We start from the raw sequence: 22030 nt of genomic DNA on the forward strand, positions 1-22030 counted from the left end.
TCAATAAGCTACAATGGATTAACATGCTCGCCACGCTATGCAAAATCAATCACACCGCAGGTAGCCGCGAACGTTCATTCACCAACGTTTCAGCTTATCGTGTGTAGCCGTGTGCATGACGTTTCCGATACCAGTTGCGGCGATGGATCTTTTAGAACGACGCGGTCTATAATTAACGGGATTCCACAATGTCTCTGTCATCGACATCGCTTCGAAGTAAACCGTGGAACACGAATCGAGTTTAAAGAGCAAGATTCGCGCGATCGTTTATCGTGCACACCTCTCGATGAAGTTAACGCACGGGAGAGATCGGAATTTTGTAAATATTATTCGAAGAATTCTCGCGCGTGCCGAGCACCGCGACTTTGTAAATATAATTTGAAGAATTCTCGCGGGCGCTGATCGGTGAAAATTATGTTTTCGATCCAAATAACGGCGAAAGTGATAAACTGGAACTCCAAACTCGCTGTTCGCCTGCCAACTAGCGATCGATAAGATAACGATCGAACGATTTATCGTCGCGGACGTGCGAAATTGAACGCGATGCGAACGTACATTTAATCTAGCATTTAACCGTACGTAGCGTACAAAGTAAATCGCTAATTGGACTAATTTAAGATACGACGTGGATAAGCATTTCTTTCTTATTGTTAGTTTAAAGCAACTGGAGTTAACAAACGGTTTTGAAAGTTAATTCACCGAATATATCGTTTCGATTTTTCTCCTAGATTTTCTCTCTTTATATACGAAATATACTAAGAAAAGTGTAAAGGTAATCGTACGGATATGTTTCTTTCTTCGTGTTCTATTAATATAGAATATCGATGTTTCGCTGATATACGATTTAATATTTAATTTCATTTTTATTTGCATCTATATACGATCGATGTTACAGCACGGAACGAATGGATACCAGAGCGTGGAGAAATGCGCTACCGAAGTAGTAGAATTAAATCGTAGGTGTTATTAACGGTATCGTGTTCCGATGTAAGATCCAATTGCGAGTAATCGATCAACACGTTTCAATCGACCGAATTGTCGAAACGAAAGTAATCCACGACACCCCTCTAATGTCATTCAATTCGCGTACACCTCTCCAGACCGGTTTAGTAAAAGCAAGACGACACGCGGTCGATTAAAATGCAACTTCGAGCGACGGGTTGCTTAAGTAACACGAATGCACTCACTGGAAAGTGACTTCAGTATCATTTGCTTATGTACTCGAATGCCACGGTTCTTGAGTTTCACGCGCTGCGTTCGAAACAATATTTGCTTACTTCCCAGCGTACGGCGTTAAAATAATATTAATTTTATTACAGCGTGCAAACAACTCGTTCGCGGACAAATCACTTCGTTCGAGTATTCGAATCGATACCATTCATCAGACAATGTCGAATATTTGTTCTCCATTTTGGTAATTGCGTTTACGATGTTTAAAATCACTTCGAAACTAAATATTGACTTCGAACTGAAAATGATCGTCACTGCTATAACTATAATAGGAGCATCGCCAACTGGAGTTGGATCACCAATGGAAAAGTTTCCTTAATGTACACGTATATACCTGGCAGTACGATTGTTGCACGAAGTTCGAATTATATCGATTTCGAACTTTACCCTTGATCGCGTGATATCTGGCCATGTTTACGCGACACACGTTTCCGTACGTCTACATGTCAGTCCCATCGATCGTATAGACGGCTGTCAATCCGTTATTTGTCAAAAAGGGACGGATCACTCCACCTTTTCCGTGGTCACATCCACCTCGATAAGACGATCCATCAGGTGAACGCGTGGAACTCGTAATGGATCGCGAGAAAAGTTCACCCTCGCACGACTTACGCAACGACTATCCTTCTGGAGTCGTGTTTCTTCTAAGCGACCATGCGCGAAGCAAGGTAACGCAAGGCGAACAAAATTCTGATACCCCGCATCCGTCGACAGGAAGGTTTTATCCAACATCGTTCCACGTAACAGAGATGCTTCGTTGTTTCAAGCTCCGTTACTCGATCGATGGACAATGATGGTGGTTCGATGGTAAAATGACGCGTTCACGTGAATTGCATCGATGTTTCGAACCATTGGGCTCGGTCGGTTATTTCTATCGTGACGGTAAACACGTTGCAACATTCGTAGGTATTACGATGACGAATTGCGCATTAAAACCGTAAGTACCGTTCCGTTGTATTTCTCTATAAGTAATAACTGGTCGAGTAACGTTTTCACGATCCTGTCACGGGGCCATTAAATTGTTCAGTCGTGTCTTTGATATGGGTCGAGTAATACGACAGAGTGGTAAAGAGAAACGATAAAATCTTGTTTACGTATGGTATTCGTTGACTACGAAACGTCGATACGAGAAAAAAGTACATTTAATGAGTCTAATATTGCGATAACGTATCAAGAGATGTAATTGAAACGTAATAGGTGCGCTGTAAACGCTAGATGTAATTACTTCGGCGAGTATACAACGACAGAACTCTTTCTATACATTTTCCTCGAGTATAAAAAATAATCAATACCGTATTTCCCTGAAACAATTTGCTTCGCGGTTAATTAATGGGTCATCCTGTATTTCTGAATAATTTTCAACAGTTTTGAAAGCGTACATCCGGCACAAAAATTGTTAGATTGTATACATTCGAAAACGTAGATACGTACATTTTCAACCTTTCCAGGTATTTATTTGCATCCTGCGAAAGATCTAATAGACAATGCCGACCGGTGAGTGCAATTAGGAAAGACAATTGGGAGCGTATTTAGATTTTCACTAAATGCTCGAAAAAAGAGCAGAACTCTATTCGACGATGTATCCGATTGTTCTTCGCCATTCGTGACGTCACGTTGTCGTTATATCGGACTACGTTGGAAAAACGTGTTCTGAAAACCAGATAGGCGCACCTTTTGTCGCACGAGCGCTTCCCCTCTCCCCGAAACGTCGTGTAATTGCTCGATAATTAGGCTGGGCGTGCCTCCTTTTATCGAAACTCCCTCCAGTCGAAAGCTCTCCTCCCTTCTTAGAATCGAGCTATTAGACGATGTCAAGTTTGTTGCTTTCTCGTTTTTCGAACAACGATCGTAAATAAGCACGCGATGGTTGCTCTATGAAATTTAAGGAAAGTACCGATATTGGTGCATTCGAGTTAGAAACACCGATCGAATTGGGTCTCGTGGAATTCTTTGCACAATATTTTCCTTGGAAAGAATTTTACGATCGAAATCGTGTCGAAATTGAACAATTTTGCACAGTGTGATCAATTTCGAAAGAATCCGGTAAAACCTTGCGCTTAATCGAATCGATGAGTCGAAGAACGGTACAGGTACAATATTAGGCATCTTCGAACAGTCTCAAATCTATGTATAAAGTACAAAAAAAATATTTTGTAACCGTGTTACAGACAGTACCTTGAATCGAGCGAAAGCAAACAATTGTTTCTTTTTCTTTAATGTCTCAGAATATGAAATTCGGACTGGCACTGTTCTTCGACTACAATTATACCGTCATATGCAGAATACACGAATAATAAATTGTTTAATCACGGTCGGATGTAAACCGATAAAACCATAGAAGCTTCCGAACAATGTTACTCGTACTGCTCCAAATGCATTGCAGTCACCGTCCAGCGTGTAGAGCATTTCTAGTCAACCGGAAATCGAAGCGCGCCAATTCCTTTCTGGTACTATGGATAAGTTTTTCCGAAGCCACTCGTACATTGTCGTTTCCGATACAAAGAAAGAACAACGTACACGATACGTCGCTTCAACGCGACTGGTTAACAGCAAAGGAAGGTACTTTGAAGCGATATTTGCTTAGAACGTCTGCTTCGTTCAAGGCCAAGCGGTTGTACCGCATTAAAGTGACAGGAAAGGACGTTGAGAGTGCACGCTTTTGGTAATTGTCCAAACTGAGCAACGACTGACAATCATCACAGAACGAAACAGAACGATAACGTCGTCGAATCTTACACGGAAGCAGGAAACGTGCTCGAATGTGTAGATCACGTCCGACGTGCATTCGTGATGTGTTCGAGTAACGTTAACGATCGGTACGAGCACAATTTGCCAGAAACAGCAGCAGCAGTGGCGTTATGCAACGAAATGGAAATTTTATAACACGTTCAATGGCTGGAAAAATTGTGCAATAATTATTGAATTCCATCTTCGTACGGGTCTCGAACAAATCCCAAAGGCAATTAACTCACAATTGATAGGGTGTGGTTCTAGACGATCCATGTTATTCTTTCGGAGCGTCGTGTTTGCTCGACTCGACACTCGAGTGTATTGATTACTGGCAATTATTGCTTACAGTTTCATAATGTAAAAATAGCGTTAAGCATGCACCGGAGATGAACCTATCGACTTTTTCGAGTCGATGCAAGTGTAAAATCGTTTATGTCTCGAAACAAAGATAAAAATGGACTTGCACAACTTACATCGTAAACGTCTCGATTTACTCCTCTGGTATTTAACTTCGTATTATGCAGATTCTCGAATCGCTAGGTTTCGATTAAATATCCTCGTATCGCTTCGTCTTAGTTTCAAATTCCAAGTTGCCTTTTTGCAATTTGTTCTATTATATGTTTCCTATGCACACCTCTTTCGGACAATTTACATTATTATTACAATATCGACCGTGCACTTTCCATACAATGATAAAACAGTCGTGAAATGCGTTGTATTCGAAACAAATATTTTTCTCCGCAATCTCGTTATGTATGCGACACAGCAGACCGATGCGCATTAAAAGAAAAGAAATAATGTTCACTGTATTCAGATACTGGTACAAAGATGTTATATATTCCATTCGATTTTCATGTCAAGTACCATATTTCTTGTAAACGTACTGCTCGTTGTTTCATTATCTTCCATTTCTCATACTTCTGCCCATTTTTTTTTCTTCTTCAAACGTTATCCTTGACAGTACACTCTTCACTTTAACCGTAAGTGAATTCTACGAGTTTAAGATTGAATTACGAAGCAACATTCGCTGAACCTCGTTCAATATTTATATTTCATATCGTTTCACAGAAAACGTTTCTCCCTGTCGTTCAAAGGTTAATTTTCAAATTGAGTTCATTGAACACTCGTACGTCTAGTATCGATTGTATTCGCGTTTTGATAATTGGCGAAGAGCGAACGGAAGTAATTCGTAACTCTAATGGACGATAAATTCGAAAGGGGCCAGGTTGATGGTAAAACCGAAGGACGAATCTGAGAACGCCAACGCCAACCTCTCTTGGCGAAACGAGGTTAAAGATATCCGACTGCGGCAGTGTCGTATCGATTCCAGTACAGCTGACATTGCCGCTGCAAAATCTCGAGATGTTGACAGTGCGAACGGTGGATCGCTTTTCTAGCCTAAAAATTTTTTTTCTCTCTTCTGTTTTAGGGTGAAAGGTCATCCGAGCACATCGAGGCATGCCGAAGTACTGGCTGAACGTGGCCCTCCTCAGGGTCATCCTTCCAGTTGTCCTGGCAGGATGTAAGTGATCGTGTTGCCAAGAAGTCAATTTACAAGCACGCGTACAGTTAGAAAGTCGATCAATCGAAGAAATGTTGATCTTGGGGAAGTCCGTTACGAGAAAAGAAAATTGTCTTGGCCTAGTTTTCAATTATTCGAGTTTCAGAGAAGATCAATTTTCTTCGAACGTATCGAGTAGCTACACGTACATTAATATCTTTTTTTATTTCTTTCGTTCCTATCGATTATGGGGAATTTTATCCATCAATTGTTTCCGATAATCGAAGTTCTACCGTGTAAAATGTTTTTTTTTTTTTACATTTTTATACTTCCAATTACACCTGGTAGTCGAAGTACAGTGACGAGCAAATTAATTCGAACAAATGTTGCGATATTTCGAATTGTTGCGCGACTGCTACTGAAAAATGGAATGAGTAGTTTTAGTAGTTTTAGAGAAAAATATAGTTCGTTTAATAATATACAATCTCAAAACAGTTGAAGCTTGAATTTTTTTAATAGAGCAACAAGAATACTCGAAACAAATTTCTCAGCATTTCTGTTTAATTACTTTAGTCCTCGTACCAATGAATTCACTCATTAATAAATTTACCCACAATTTGAATACAAAGCAAGAATACTAAAATTTGTATTTATGAATATTTTCCAAACTAGCGACAATATGCAAACAATATTGATTCGTTTTTCAAACACAGGTTCTCCAATTATATCGAGGTGTGTACGTGCACGCATGATTCAAAAATAAAGATCGGTGCTCCGTTTTCTATGGAGATCTGTCAGGAAACCTTACGTCACGTTACGATATGATAAAACTCTTTACGATAAAATACCATTACGTCGGTATTGCAAAATAAATACACTGGCCAATTTTAACAAAATGTACTAATACAATGTAATCTAAGTCGTTGCTATCTCTACCGATTAAAAAATATCTACTTGAATTTTACTTTCGATATTTTCACAAAATCTAATGAATTCTAATGTTAACTGGACAATCTCTCGATTACATCACTGTATTAAAATAATCTTTGCGTACAATCAACTAATGACCTCGGCATGCATACACGTGTTCTGTTGAAAGCGAATGAATCGTGAGAAACTGGAAATACGATATATGTATGTAGGTTTCAAGGCAGAAATCAAAAATAGATGAATAATCAGCTGCGAAATCGAGAAACGCAAGGCTGCTCCAGTGACTTCAACATTTTTCATATTTATTATTAAACAGTAATATCCATCCGAGTATTTTCCTACTGAACATCCCAGCCACTTTATTTTCGTCCCCCTCAAAGGTGGTGCATACTGTGCACACTGTTTCTTTCGATGCACGACCAAATATATATTCATTTTCACTCGTTATTATTTAAACAATGGTCTATTGTCATCGTAACTTATCGTTCGAATTACAAATTACGAAGTAACATACTACGAAGTAAAAAATTCAATAAAAACTTATCAACGGATATTAAATCGGGAAACACAAATGTTGATCGTTGTTTTACCGTGGAAACTTTAATATAGTCATTAATTATCAGTGCGTTATCAGCGGGCCACATATGTTAGATGACTCTGCGATGCGTCACACTGTGTCGCAAACCCTGGTTCTGCGTTGACCATCGTTTTTCCAGTTACAAAAAAATTTTCCTAACGATTAGAGCCACCCATGCACAGTATCATTGCACAATATCGAATCTTGCATACCAAGACCATAACTATTTACATATATCGTGTCACGAGAAAAGTTTTAAATATTGTCTCGATAAGACGTTGAATCGATTCAACGTTGTTTTTTCTTTTTGTTTTAATTAATATGTAACGTGACAGCACGTTCTTCTAAAGAGGGTTCGATTACAAAGCTAAAACGTTGAGACACAAAATAAATATACACTGTATTACTGTGTACTCTGTATTACTCAAATTACCGACAAAAATATACGTCGGTAATATTAAGTCGTTTGGTGTGAACCATTCTTCTCAATGTTATTGACTTCAATATTGTATAAATATACAACATTATTTCTCCAACGTATTGACACAATATTATTGCTTCACTGTTGTATAAATATACATTATTTCTCCAACATTATTGACACAATATCATTGCTTCAATGTTGTATAAATATACATTATTTCTCCAACATAATCGGCACAATATTATTGCTTCAATGTTGTATAAATATACAATAGTATTTCTCCAACATTATTGACACAATACAAATTGCTCCATTATTATCGATACAGTCATTATTTACAGTATTATTACTCCACTATTATTGACACGATATTATCGTTGCAATATTATCGATCGTTTAACACAACCACGCTTTTGACAATCGATGCGATTCCCGCGAGCGGTGAAACGGAAAAATGATGGAAATAATTGGACCACGCGTGTCGTGTTTCCCGCGTTGACGAAATGAAAAATTAAATTCTCGAAAGCGGTCGGAAGTTCGTCTAACGTACGTACATACATAAATTGACGAAAGTGGCACAGGATTCCATGGTGACGGTGCCGAGACGGCCGTAGGCTCGGTTTACTAGCGTCGTCTATAATTAGGCGAGCACTGTATCCCGAATTACACGTTTATTGTCACTTTTCCGCGAACGTGTACCACGGCAAAGACGAAAACACAAAATACGACACGTTCGAGCAGCGTTCACTTTCCCAAAAGTTGCCTCGAAAAGTCTCGTTTGTAAAAGAGAGTATTTAATTTATTCGAATCTTATCTCTCGCGGCAATTTCGAGAATTTTCTTTGATCTCCTGACCCGAATCACCCGGCATAAAAAATGGAATTACGACGTAAGTGTTGAACGCAACCGTCGTTATCGCGGGAATTATCGTCTCGCGCAAGTCTAAGCGAGTAATTAGTTGTTCGCGGTTGTCATCGTTAACCGTACAGCGTTAACAAATCGCGAGTACAGTGTTCGGAGGGTACTAAGAGGATGTTCCTTTTTATTTTAATAATCTTTTAATAATTGTAACTTTTTTCTAAGAAACCACTAAGCATTTTAATCACACTTTTGCTTAAACATTTTTACATCTTCGCGCAAGGGGTACAAATTTGTGTACAATAAAAATATTACCGATTGGTACATTGACGGGTAATGATTTTTCAAGACATTTTTCGACGTAAAAAAATTACGACAGATATGTTTATAATTCCATTACCTCCCATATAGAAATGTTTATAGAACACGTGTATCAAATTTCAAGCCAATTTATCGATTACTCATCCAGCTGTCCAGCTGTCAGCTGCGATAATGCTTATAAAACCTTATTACTTAATCTAATCAGCGACACCGTGTAAGGATTCTCGTTTTAGGGCCAACCGACAATTACGCGTACAAGAGCATAAAATTATACAAATACTCAAAGACCACGGGTATAAAAAAGGATTAACTTATGAAAAATTCTGTACAATTAACTTAAGAAACGTCCAATTCCGATGTAACACTTGACGTTTGGGCATATTCTAAACGCATATTCTCACTTATAAAAAGAAACTCGACATTTTTGAACTCGGAAAGAAAAACGTACACTCCCTTAATTGCGGTACAAGCGACATTCTATACACGGGAAACGTGATGCAACGGAAAGCTGGAATAACGAAATAATCGAATACATTTGCAACGGTATCGGAGCACGGAAAACTCTCGCTCGAGTTACCTTAACAGTCGAACCAACTTTTCGTTTGTGCACGCGAGGGAGGAAGCAAGCAGTAAGCAATATGCATTCTGCGAATAGAAAGTACTTTGCTCAAATTGAGACGGAAATTGGACGAACTTCGAATCGTGGAATTTGGTTAGAAACTTTCCCGATCGGACGCGACAAGAGTTGTTTGTCAAAATCAAAAGCAGGGAACAAGATAACGTTCACCGCGAAGAGAGAGAGAGGCATTAAGGGATTAATTAAGATAACGTGTCCCAACGGAACGAAAGCAATTAACATTCTGTTATCCGGCGTACGTGTCCATTTAATTACGCGCACACGTGTTTCCCTACGTCTACTTACAATTCCCCACCAATCTACTTATGATTCATCCATCCCTCGACAGTCTCGAAGGGTTCCACGTAGTTTTCCAATCGCGATGATAAAACCTAAACAAACATTTCCCTCAGTGGTACGTTTACGCGTACACAGTTCACTGTTAACTTTCTCGCGAGATTCGAGGGATTGAAATGTCAAATCTTGGTCGAGCTTTATCATCGAGTTCCCCAAGTTGGATCTGACATTTCAACACACGAGAAATTGTAATTTCTTTTTTTTTCTTCTTCTCTCCCCGTATCACCGAAATAAACTGCATTCGTACAACATTCGAAAAGGTCGCGGAACGATTATTCTTTTATGTTTCGATGTATCATCCCGAACAGTAATAAAATTTAAATCACGCGATAATAAATACGGGACGTTAAATATTTCATCGGGGCACGTTGAATTTTCGGGTGTAATCTCGCGAGTGTTGTCAATTACCGAGCATCGACTTCAGTGGATCACAGTGACGTTAAAGTTGTTACGTTGTTGGATCGAAACAGGTACAATATGGCGGCCGGTCGGATTGTCCCTTGTTTATTTGGGTCTGGCGTTGTACTCGCCCCACGTGCCGATACCAAATGCGAAAACAATGGCTGGCCATACGGGTGTCTACCTGAAGACCTGCATCGGCCTATCTTTCCTCGTAGCCATCAATCAATTCGCATTTCACCTAGTTCTATTGGCGCTACCGACTTATGGCCACTTCCTTCTGAAATGTACGTAAACAATCTCCTCGAAGGTGGAAAGAAATTGTTCATTCTCTATTTTTAAGTCGAAACGGAATAATACGCGTACGATAAATGTCCCTGGTGACAGTCCGCTCGTCTCTATCGAGCAATTATTTTTACACGATATTCGTTCTTGTCCCGCAACGCGTCATTTATTTTGTCTCTCGTACGTTACGTACCGCGTTAAAGTTAGAACAAAATCAACTGGCCGCTCAAGGCCACTTTCGTTGGCGAATCACATCGACCACCACTCCTTTACGCGAGCGATGGAAAATACAACGACCTTGGTAACCTCGAACGGGCAAACCATTTTGCGCGAACCGTGAACGAACGAGACTTGAACAATTTCTATCGAAACGATTGAGACGTTATCAGTCTTGCCAACAATCATTTTGTACAACGTTTTCGACCGCAAAGGTTCGGTCCTCTTCGATATCGAATGTAACGTTAATAAATGATCTGAGATAAGATTAAAATTATTCATTGAGAATTTCAAAGGATGTATTTAGAATAAACAGTAATATAGAAGTAAAAAATTGAGAAATATCGTGGTAAGAAGATATGTACAATAGAGTTGCTGTTATTACAATCGTAAAGACAATTTCTTCTTCGTGTAATGTCAAAGACCAATTGAATATCGAGGTAGACGAAAATTTGATCGGCGAAAATGTCGTAAAAAATGATGCTCGACGTTTCAATTTAACCTTACACCGCAAGCACTTACTTGAACTATTTTTAGGCGAGTTGCTGGAAGTGATCTTCAGGCATATAGGTTTCGTGAGGCTAGATAGCGCGTCAGTCTGGGAGATCTTCTTCTGGCTGACACCAGAGCTAATTATTTTACCAACTACCGTCACGGTGTATTTCATATGTCGTTTCTTAACTCAAAATTCGGTGAACGATGTGGAGGACGACGCATCCCTGCATCAGAAAGTCGTCGCGTCCAAGAAAACCGACGATAGAACCACAAAGGTAGACACTTGTTTCTACAGTTGATTTCTACAGTTTCCCAAGTGTGATGCTCACTTTTTAACGAGGGTTTGCGCAACGATAACGCTCGAAGTACCGAAGCTATCGATACATGGTTTTAACCGTAGACAATCAACGGTTCAGGAAATATCGGGTTATTCGGAGAGTCGTTTCGTTTTCCAAAATGGAGAATATATAAATTGGTAAAATGTTGGTACGCTCTAAAAAGATCGCGTTTCATTTTCACCGAAAAAAAAACAAAAACGAAATGACTTTCCGAACGATCTAATATTTAACGATGAAGATTTACAACGCAGCCAGATAAGATATTGGCTTCAGAATGTTTACCGTTCAGAGTTTAAGCGCAGTTTGTAACAATAGAGATAATAGTGTCACTCGAAACTATTGTTGAACGTGAATAGTTTGTTCACATTTGTAAGTGTTACACTTGAGAAACCCTCTTCGTGAAATACACGAACATTCGTAACGCTCGAATGATCAATGTAACGTGAGCAAGCATAGTTTATCGGGAAGAATAGCAAAAACGGCAACAAACGAGAAGGTAAATATCGTACAAGTCGGAGTAAACGATAAAACATCGAGAGCATCGATGCAAAACATAGTTCCTCGCGTAATTCTAATATGCTTGTTTACGCCAAGTTGATTACATATTGCTCGAATACGACAGGTAATATCGGTCGTAACGTTTTCGCTAATGTTCCGAGTAAGTGACTCGTGTGCACTAACAACGGGTACTTCGGTGTCCAGATAATCAACGTCTTAGGACGTATTGGCACCTACGTGGTCCTGGGATCGTTATGCATCACTGCAGCCTTGAAACCATCGGTGGAGGGTGGTTTCTACTTCCTGGTATTTCTGGGGGCCGCCACCTGGTGGGCGTGCAACAAGGAACTTCGGAAGGGCTTCGCGGTGCTTTGCAGAATCGTGATGATCGTCGTGATCCTTCATATTCTGACCCTGCTCACTTACCAGAATCAACTGCCCCAAGAGTTAATCCCGCTGAACAGCACTTGGCAGCGTTATTTCGGCCTGACTGCTATCTATCAGACGAACTGCAGTGACCCCAGGAACGTGGAGTACGCACAAGATGCCAATTGGTCGATATACGGCTACTGCTTAAGGTTATTTTGGCTCTACTACGTGTTGGCGTTGCAGTCACAGTTCCTGAGCAAAAAGCCGGTGAGTTAATCGTTCGCGTTCCACTCGTTTGTTGTTTGCGAATGTTCTTGAGTCACGCGTAACAGCTACGTTAACGTTAAAGCAGTGCGTTAGTTCCTTGATTGAGATTTACTAAATCGAATAATTAATCGGGTCGAGGGATCGTGCCGAGTCCTAATCTAGGATCGGGCACAGACGGGTATCGATGATTATTTAGCTGCAGAGTATATTTGTATTTATTTTGAAGGCATGGGTACTGCGGATCGATTGATGAGATTGAAAATTAATGTCGACAACGTAACACAGTAATTAACAGGGTCCCTTTGAAGCTTTCCTTGTCACTGACTCGATTAACTTATTTGTGGTTAAGGAGAATAATTAACAACGGCGACGGCCTCGATAACACGAGCTAAGCTTCCACAGATTCCTCGACTAACATATTCCGAATACGATGGATCTTGTAACTTGTACTTTCCTTCGAAGAACGTTGCTTTTACTAACGAGGCGTTACAGGCGAAGAAAATGAAACGTTTAAGCGGCAAGCTGGAGAATCTGGACACTCCATTGTCCAGACACGTTTCCATCAGACGAAGGACACCGTCTCAGAGATGGCAATCGGCGCGACGAAAGGCTCGCGTAAGGATAACGTCCTGCATGAGTCGAGTTCTTCTGTTTACGCTTCGATCTTTACGTTTTCTTGTAGAAAGTCATACAATACCTTGGAATGATAGCCATCGATACACACGTCGTGTAACATATGTACATAAATTCCGACTTGTACATTTAACCATCGATTCACGTAATTTTAAGTTACACCCTTGAGTACTTTTGTTCCGTTATCGACTTTCTCCGATGAAGGGAACCAACGCAACGAAGATAATTACAGTTGACTCGATTAATGTACAGTTTTGGACGTTTAGAGCGGAGAAGAATTACGATTGATCCGCGGAGAAAGTACAGTTTTTTACGTTAAGATATTTTCTTTTAATGTTCGTTCAATTGACCCGTTACCCTTCAGATAACTCCCGATTTTTTATTTGCTGTCGCCTTCCAGATTTGCGGTTGTTCTTTAATGCTGAGCAAATTCCTTTTCCGTTTGGATGCCGCTATGTTTAGTTTGCCATTGTTTTAGAAGCTGATCGTTAATTCGTCGTTCCGATCTGTCGACGAGCGCACACCCGTACGTATACCGATTAAGTTTGCACGTTTAATTATCATAGCGATCATATCTGTTAACGCAGATCACGAGCAATCACATTCGCCACCCACTTACACCCGATTTATCGAACTTCGAAGTACACCGCTTAAATATTTTTTTTTTTTAACGATCGTTCGTCACACACGCTTTACATTCATCTCCGTACGATATCTGAATCTATTTCTTTCTCTTGTTCGAAAGTCATCACTGTAGCTAGCGGTGGTGGTAAAAATCATTTCACTTCGCGAGCATGTGTATGTACCGATAACGTAAGAATTCGACAAACGATTTCGTTTCACGAACACACGTTTAGCTGGACACGAAAGTAGATCGTAAGATATAGCGTTACACGTAGTGGCGTTTAAGATCATTTTGCGACACAACGAAAAAACCGTCTTTTCAATTTCGATAGTTGATGAGATTTGGGTCCGGGCGAACGGGACTTCTTCAGGACTCCACCGGAAGCGTCATTGTTCAGGACGGTCATCAAGACGACAGTATTCAAATGCAAAGCCTCAGCGAAGGTAAACCCGACGGATAAACGAGAACAATCGGAATTTAATAATTAACGAACGTGTCTCTTAGGCGGTGCCGACGAGCATTCTGGAATCATTGAACACGTACTCATGGCCGTATACTCGATCTTCCAACTGATAATCAATTCGTCTTACCTCGCTACAAACATCATAATGATGGTAAAATGAAACCGACCGTGAAATATTTATTTTTCGAAACGTTGCGTCTATCCTATTGTCTCGTTCGCCAGACCTGGAGCATAATGTATCACAGCTGGACAACCTTTGCCCTTTTATTGTGGGCCCTGGTTCTCTGGATGGTGCCTAACAAACGTGCTTCCATGATGAAGTGCTCTCCCTTCATCGTTTTCTACGCAACCGTTTTACTCCTCGTTCAGTACGTTTACAGCATGGATCTAACCGAGGATGAACTACCGACTGAGATAAACGGTGTGAAAATGTCGGAGATCGGTTTCAGCAAACCAGAGCTGCTCAGCCGTTGGCATTTAGTGGTTAAAGTAAAATATACATCTTCCCGCTTATCATTCACTTTGACAAAGGTCGGGTCAAAATAAAGTTACCGCTCAAGGCTACCTTCCCTATCTCGAGCCGTGTCAGAGGTCCAACGTAATACATGCTGAAGTAGAGGGCAACTCTTTCGGCGTCTGCGAGATCGATACCTCTTTCCTAATTCCAAGTAGCGGCACGTGACTCGCAAGAGTGACATAGACAAAGACTGGAACCATGCCACTTTTAACCACGTGGCAACCTATAGACACTAAATAGGTTCTAAAACTGTACACTGTAAAGTACAGGGAAGAGTTCGCTAGGAAATTAAAGAAAATTGCTCGGCCTCTACGAGACCTGACAGTTGCTTCCTACTTTAGTTTGCCTCTTTGCTTGATAAAAAAAACTTGCAGTTCCTAGTTTGCACCAATAGACTAAAGAATATTAAAGATAGATGGATCCTGGACAGTCTCGAGACACCGTTTCATTTTGATCCGACTGTTCACACGCTGTAGCGTTTAGAAAATTCTAACGTCCAAATTTTCAGTGCCTATTCATATCGATGTTCTGGATAACAATGCGACAATACACCGCGGAGAGGACTCAGCGTAGGCGTTCATCGGTATTGAGGGACATGGTAGCTCCGTTGCACGTCTCTGTTTCAACTGCCACCACGGCCATGAACCACGAGGCGCCTGAAATTAAGAGCAAGTTCATGAAAGACGTTGGCATACTACTGAAGAAACTATTGACCAAGTTTTGGATCGCGGTCGTGGCTATCATGCTCTTTATTTGTGGTATCACCGGCGAACGTATGACGGTCTTCAGGATCGTTTACATGTCCCTTTTCCTAGTTCTAGTCATCACGTTCCAGGTACACACCAGGAGGCGCACCTTGTTCGACGCAACGTTGTATTATCGCGACGATTGGTTTCACGGTGTACCGATGTTTGCAGATATCGTGGACGGTTTGGAGAAAGATGATGTACCCGTTCTGGCTCACTGTTATCGGATACTCGGTGATAATGTTAATCCTCGTATACACTTATCAGTTTGATAATTTTCCGGAGTACTGGAATTATTTACATATCGACGAGGACTTACAAATGGACATCGGTCTGGAGAAATACGCGACCAAGGATCTGTTCGTCAGACTGCTCACGCCAACGTTCTTCGTCATCATCACCGTTCTACAGATTCATTATTTCCATAACGATTTCTTGGAAGTGACGAATATCGAGAGACTCGGGTTAGTAGGACGGTTGATCTCGACGCACGATCGAGTTCGTCGATTCGGTATTATGTAACGCCTACGTTTGTAAATCGTAGAACCGAGGAGAATCCGTTCAGACAATCGAGCCTCGGTCATTCGCCGACTTTGATCATTCCTCCGAGCACACCGGGTGACGTTTTCCTCGTCGAGGAGGATCGCGGGAACATGTACACGTTGAAACAATTGAAACGTGAGCGACACACGGCAATTAATGTTTAAAAAAGTCTCGAAACGGTAGATTCAAATCGTGGTTTTACAGAGATGTCGAAGTTGGAGCGGATCGAACTGTTCCGAAAAGCGATGACGTATCTGTTGAACTTTTACAATTACACCTGGCTGTTCCTCGAGATCCACATGCAGAAGATCATATTCACCTCTGTGATGCTTCTGTGCGTCAACGATGTGAGTTGAAATCCGTCATCGAACACTCGATCTCGATTTTTTATATTTTCTGTTCGAACGACGCTTTTCAGGTCTGCGCCATTAACTTCGTGTTCGTCGCGATAGTCGTAATAATGATCAACGCCAAGCGAAACATTCAAGTGTGCACCGCAAACGTGATCGCCGCGATAATCGCTATTCTGATGGTCGCGAAGATGTTGTATCAGATCCAATACATCGATCACAATAATTGGAACGTTAATTGCACGGTGAGTCTTCGTCTACCCGATCGATCAGTAACCGTTTAAAGAACTCGTCTCGATTTGCAGAAAGAAGCGGGCCGTCCGTTTGCTAGCAACAATACGGTGCACAACATAGCCGAGTGGTTCGGTATGAGAAAAGCAGAACCGGGACAGCTAGCGCTGCTGCTGAAAGGTTACATAGGGATCATAATAGTGACCACGTTGAGAAAAATTATCAGAATACGACAATGTTTCCATCGACAAGAAATCGGCGAACCTTTGGACACTCCGCAAGTTATGTTCCCATCGATCACCAGAGCGGACGCTGACAAAGGCATACCAGAGTGCCTGAAGTTCCTTTTCAATTATGGATTTTACAAGTTTGGCGTTGAACTGTGCCTGATCGGGATCGTGGCGCTCATTGGCACCAGACTCGATTTTTACTCGGTCCTCTACAGTATCTGGCTTTTACTCTTGTTTTCGCTCAAGAGGAGAACGATCATCAAAATTTGGCCATTCTTCAAAATCTTCGCTATCGCTCTATTGCCCATACAATATTCTCTGGTGGTGGCGTTGCCCTCTTGGCTTTGCATAGGTTACCAAACGTTTGCCAATAACGAAACCGAAAACCGTTGAACGAAATAAGTATAAGATCGTTGTCAATTTTCAGACTATCCTTGGAGCAATTCCGAGATACTGAGGAGATTGCAAGAATGGATGTACTTCCCCGATCCTGATTTTCCACCCAATCCTAGGAAATTGATGTGTAAGATCAACAACGACGCGTTCAGTGTCGTTTGAAGCGGTTTCGCGGTACAACGGTTTTTGTCTTTGAACTATTTCCAGGTGACTTTATACTGCTGATGATGATCGTGAGGCAAAGTCTGTTCTTCCGGATCGAGGAACGAAGCGCCGTTACCGGCGATGAATTCCCGGCTGGTCACAATTACTCCGTGTACCAAAACATGGAGAAACCGAATTTCGTAAATCCAGTGAAGGATTATGTATCGCACATTCACTCTTGGTTGGATATTATAAAACGCGGGGTGATGATGAGTCTCATGTGGATCACATTATCGATCATGTTCCTGGCTGGAACAAAAAGGACCAATCTGTTCTCGTTGGGTTATTTAATCGGTGCCTTCGTGTTCCTCTGGCAGGGCAGTGACTTCTACTTGAGACCGGTTAAAACGATCTTACAATGGTGGAACCTGTTGATTGGCTACAACCTGATCGTAATTTTCTTGAAAGCTTTGATGCAGGGGGTCGGTTGCGTTCTGATCAAACAGGTAAATCACTGTTCGTTCGGTTTCGCGTTATACGCCAAGGTTGAATACGGTAACGAAGGTTGAAATTTGGGATTTTAGCTAGAGGCTGCGGCTTGTCCAGTGATCCAACTGTTCGGTATAACCTGCTTAAGGAAATTCCAAAGTTCGGCGAGCGACATCGTGTCCGGCAAGGTCGATTGCGAGGTACCTCGAGAGGACATAGGCATGGTCTGGGACGGTCTGTGCTTTTGCTTCTTGTTGCTACAGAAACGACTTTTTAAGAGTTACTATTTCTTCCACATTGTGGACGAAACGAAAGCCATGAGTATCTTGGCATCTCGCGGTGCCGAACTGCTAGAGGACATACACCAGAAACGCATTCAGATTCAGGAGAACGTCGAGAAGAACGTGCTGCAAAAATTGAAATTCAAGATGGACAAGATCAAGGCCAGTCAGAGAAAGATACAAGGCCCTAGTTACCGAGAACCGCAGACGCACAAAGTTGGTAAGATTCGTTTCGATGGTTCGGTCCTCAATCTGTATCTAGGCTGTGGGAAAATCGTCGAATTAATTTCCGAAAGTCTACCAAATCCTCTTTACCTTGATTTCCAACTTAACCGATCTCCAAGTCCACGTGTCCCCGAGTAATCAACAGCAGGAAGTAGTTCAACAACTATCCAACCGACCGATACGAAACGATATAATTTCCAAGATTTCCTTCGATCCTCTGTACCTCTATACCCAATTTAGTTAGAGTTCTCCGTCCAACGCCTCTAGGTACACCAGCAATTTTCACCAATTCCGATTGAAATAATTTTCAATGTTCAATTTACTTGTCAATCTCTAAGTTCACGTATCCTCGAGCAATCGCCAGCTAGAAGTAGGTAAATCCCTGATGTAGGTACACCGGCTGACTGATCTAAAGTAACGTAATCCCCGAGGCTGTTGCATCCTCCATGCGCCTAATATAAAATTTAGCGTCCGCAACTCTATACATTCTTCGGTAAGGGACAAGAATCCAACCGATCCGACCTATAGAGTAACTTCCAAGACACCGTTTAATCTTTGTCTCCACACGTTCTCCAGTAATTAGCAACACGATGTAGCCCAACTCCAGACGTAGGTACACCCGGCAGACCTCTCACACCCTAACGTCGAATCTCTATATTTAATGCACCCGATAAAGAAGGAGATGCGCCTCTGGCGAGGTCCTCCAGCGTAAGCTCGTGCGTGTCCTCGAATCACACGCCTCCCCAGGGTTATCAGACGCCGATCGACGAGGACGAGGACGAGCCACCACCGTTGACGCCACGAGCTGCGTCCCTATTGCAGGCGCCCACCCCGAACTCCGCGATCATGACAGTGAGCCTCGAGGGCTACCTCGAGCCGACTCGTATTTCTTTCGGTTCTCCGCCGAGTAGCGAGCTGAATCCACGTGGACCATCACCGGACGAGACCTTTCCAGTCTTCTCACCTCCGCCGTACGAGCGACCGCCTCCCGATCGATCGTTGAACTCCTCGATGAAACACCGACGTCAGTCAAGTTACATCGGTCCGCAATGGATCACCGGGCTCCAGACACCACGGCAGTCGATCATCTCGACCACCTCTCGTTCCCCGCTGTCTCATCATACATGTAACGACACACCCGGGATCAACAAGATCGCCGTCGTCGTCGATCTGCTACGATGTCCTGTATATACGCTTCCGCGTCTGCACCTCTAGATCATCTGTGACGCACCCCGTATATCTATCTTCTTGTGTTTCTTTGGCAAGTTCTAGCGATTAGGAGTCCTTCGATCTCAACAATTTTTATTTCTATATATATATACATATATATACATGAAAGTATTTGAACGATCTCTCCAGGACCAGTAATCAATTACAGTTTTTTCTTTCTTTAAAGAGTATCTTTCTGTTGTACGCTTTGCCCAGTTTCTATCGATCTCTGTTCGATGTCGTACCCTACTTGGAAACTAGATGTACATACCATAACGCATCGTTAGAGATGCCTATGTATCCGTTTTGTATATGTATATTTGATTAGAGTTCTGCTTTCGCGTCGAGCGTCACATCCTTCCTCGTCAAATCTCCCGTTAACGGTGTCGCCTGTCTTCGTAGGGAGAAACAATCGGCCAGATATCCAAAACTCCGTATTCTCTTTTCGACAGATCGTCCCGTCCCGTTGAACCTGCTGACCACGGACTTGGGGATTCCACCGTGATTACTTTAAATGTAATATAGATGTATATTGTTGTAACATATACTTGTCCGTGCGCGCCGACGATTTTCTTCATAATTTTCAGTTTTCTATCTCTACTTTTGTGTTTTTCTTTCTGTTAGATACTCTCTATCCAGGGGCACGGCCGTTGTACAGAGTTCGCGCGCCAAAGACCAACAGAGAGGGTAAATGAATATTTTTTTCTTTTTTCACAGCTTGTCCGGGCTTTATCCCATTAATTGAAGTCCACATCCTGACTAACCATCCTTGTGCTTTTACAGAACTACACACTGTATATAATTTTCTATACACCACTAACAACATAAGCTAATCGATGATATTTCAAGGTGTGGGTGCTAGGTATATGTGTATTCGTTTTGTGGAATTATACTAACGATTACTATTAAATTAATGGATCTCTACGTTTTCTTATATTTAGCGCGAAACTTTTGGAATAATGTTTTTACTACGAACGTCGTTAATCTGTTTAACGAATTGTCGTGCATGGCTTTGGCACAATAGCGTAAGTGGAGATGCGATGTTTTTCCATGTGCTGAGAAATACCCGTTTCTTTTGATCAGCCATCAGATCGGGCGATTATTACATGTTCGACGATCTGGACGACGACGACGTCACCGATTTGATACCCGACACCGAGTCCGAGAAAGAGGATCAACAACGTCACCGTGAGCAAGAAAGACTGGACAGAAGAATGACCATCTCCGAGGTACGTTGTTTCTCGTACGGTTAAATCGTTATTAAGAAACATAGAAATGTGAATCGTATTTTCCGAAATGTGTTACTGTACGATTACATATGGTTTGTCTGCTACGAAATTTCGATTCGAAGTATACAATGACTAATCTCAAATCGGAGCGCTTGATCCACTGTGCGATTGCAAAAGATCCCGAGAGTACAAGTTATTACGCCCACATTCGATTCCAAATCAGTCAGTCTTTTTTTTTTTTTAGTTTGCATTAAAATTTTAACCCGTTTCGTATACGATTGACCCTGTTGACATGGTAGGGGACTCGGGGTTGGTTCGTCGTACTCGGTTAACACGGTCAACTTGAACCGAAACGCGGTTAAAATTTGATTCACGCATCAGATGGATCATCAGCCAAGATCATGGCCAAAGATTGATTTCTCGCACCGTACGACGATGATCGACAATATTTTTTATCCCCGTGTGCGCATAAGTTTTGCCATTCTCTTGCATCGATCTACAATCTACACCTACCACCGATCCTACCCCCCCCACTTGCCACTGTCCCATATTTTCTCTATTTTTCAACCCTTGGCCAAACGAGGAGTTCGTCAGGTAGACAACGTATACGAGAAGGCAACATCTTTTCGTCCGGATAGAAAGTGACTTTAAAAGTCTGGTCCTTACAGTTGATGAACACGCTGATTAAGACAGACATTGAGATCGCGACGCACGTCGCCATGTACGGAGGGACGGAAAAGGACGCGCTGAGACTTCGACGTCGGAGCGTGCCGTTGACGCGGAAGAAATCGTCTATGTCCTATCTCAGTGCACGTTCCGAGACCGACACCGCGATGGCCACCGATGTGAGACCCCCTTAAAAGGCTGCATGTCACTGCTACAGGCTCTCTATCTTACCTGTCCACCATTTTTCTCCTTTGTCATTCACTTTTATACGCTCTCGCCCTCCATTTCAACGTCGTTTTCTCTTTTAATTCTTCATTTTTTTTTTTATATATATATACATATATACAATTCATTCCTGTTTCTGTTATTTTGTGTATCGTATCATTGTTTCTAATATTCCGTTAATCGTATCGATGTCTCATCTCCAGTCGTAGTTCGTTTTCAATCTCTTAGCATAATTTTAGTTTAGCTTTCGTTGTATTCTCCTCTTTGCGTCGTTTTTTTCTTTTTCTTTTTTTAATTTCATTTTACGTACGTGTATCGTTGGTTGATCATTTTGTTTCATCAAGGCGATGTCTTTTATTTTGTCTTTTTTTCGTTCTTTTTTTTTTTTCTACTCTTTCGTTGGTTCGAATACACACGA

The 22030-nt window shown here is 41.6% G+C and overlaps 1 protein-coding gene across 6 annotated transcripts in view; it reads left to right on the top strand.

The window, feature by feature from the left end:
* Piezo (piezo type mechanosensitive ion channel component) overlaps nt 1-22030 on the top strand; it is a 34213-nt gene that overhangs the window by 4555 nt on the left and 7628 nt on the right. For 2 of the 6 annotated variants that reach the window (XM_076312927.1, XM_076312931.1), the window contains exons 2-21: nt 5390-5482; nt 10014-10229; nt 10981-11213; nt 11979-12410; nt 13522-13569; nt 14000-14111; nt 14173-14282; nt 14354-14620; nt 15157-15483; nt 15566-15858; nt 15939-16072; nt 16142-16284; nt 16356-16532; nt 16593-17100; nt 17176-17271; nt 17352-17794; nt 17873-18278; nt 20117-20179; nt 20576-20721; nt 21390-21566. In XM_076312927.1, coding sequence (XP_076169042.1) covers nt 5419-5482; nt 10014-10229; nt 10981-11213; nt 11979-12410; nt 13522-13569; nt 14000-14111; nt 14173-14282; nt 14354-14620; nt 15157-15483; nt 15566-15858; nt 15939-16072; nt 16142-16284; nt 16356-16532; nt 16593-17100; nt 17176-17271; nt 17352-17794; nt 17873-18278; nt 20117-20179; nt 20576-20721; nt 21390-21566 — 4395 coding nt within the window. In that variant the 5' untranslated portion in view covers nt 5390-5418. The remainder of the gene's footprint in view (nt 1-5389; nt 5483-10013; nt 10230-10980; nt 11214-11978; nt 12411-13521; nt 13570-13999; nt 14112-14172; nt 14283-14353; nt 14621-15156; nt 15484-15565; nt 15859-15938; nt 16073-16141; nt 16285-16355; nt 16533-16592; nt 17101-17175; nt 17272-17351; nt 17795-17872; nt 18279-20116; nt 20180-20575; nt 20722-21389; nt 21567-22030) is intronic. The other 4 variants (XM_076312928.1, XM_076312932.1, XM_076312930.1 and 1 more) reach the window with 4 other exon arrangements.

This window comes from Ptiloglossa arizonensis, chromosome 5 (genome assembly GCF_051014685.1).
Source record: "Ptiloglossa arizonensis isolate GNS036 chromosome 5, iyPtiAriz1_principal, whole genome shotgun sequence".
Lineage (NCBI taxonomy): Eukaryota > Metazoa > Arthropoda > Insecta > Hymenoptera > Colletidae > Ptiloglossa > Ptiloglossa arizonensis.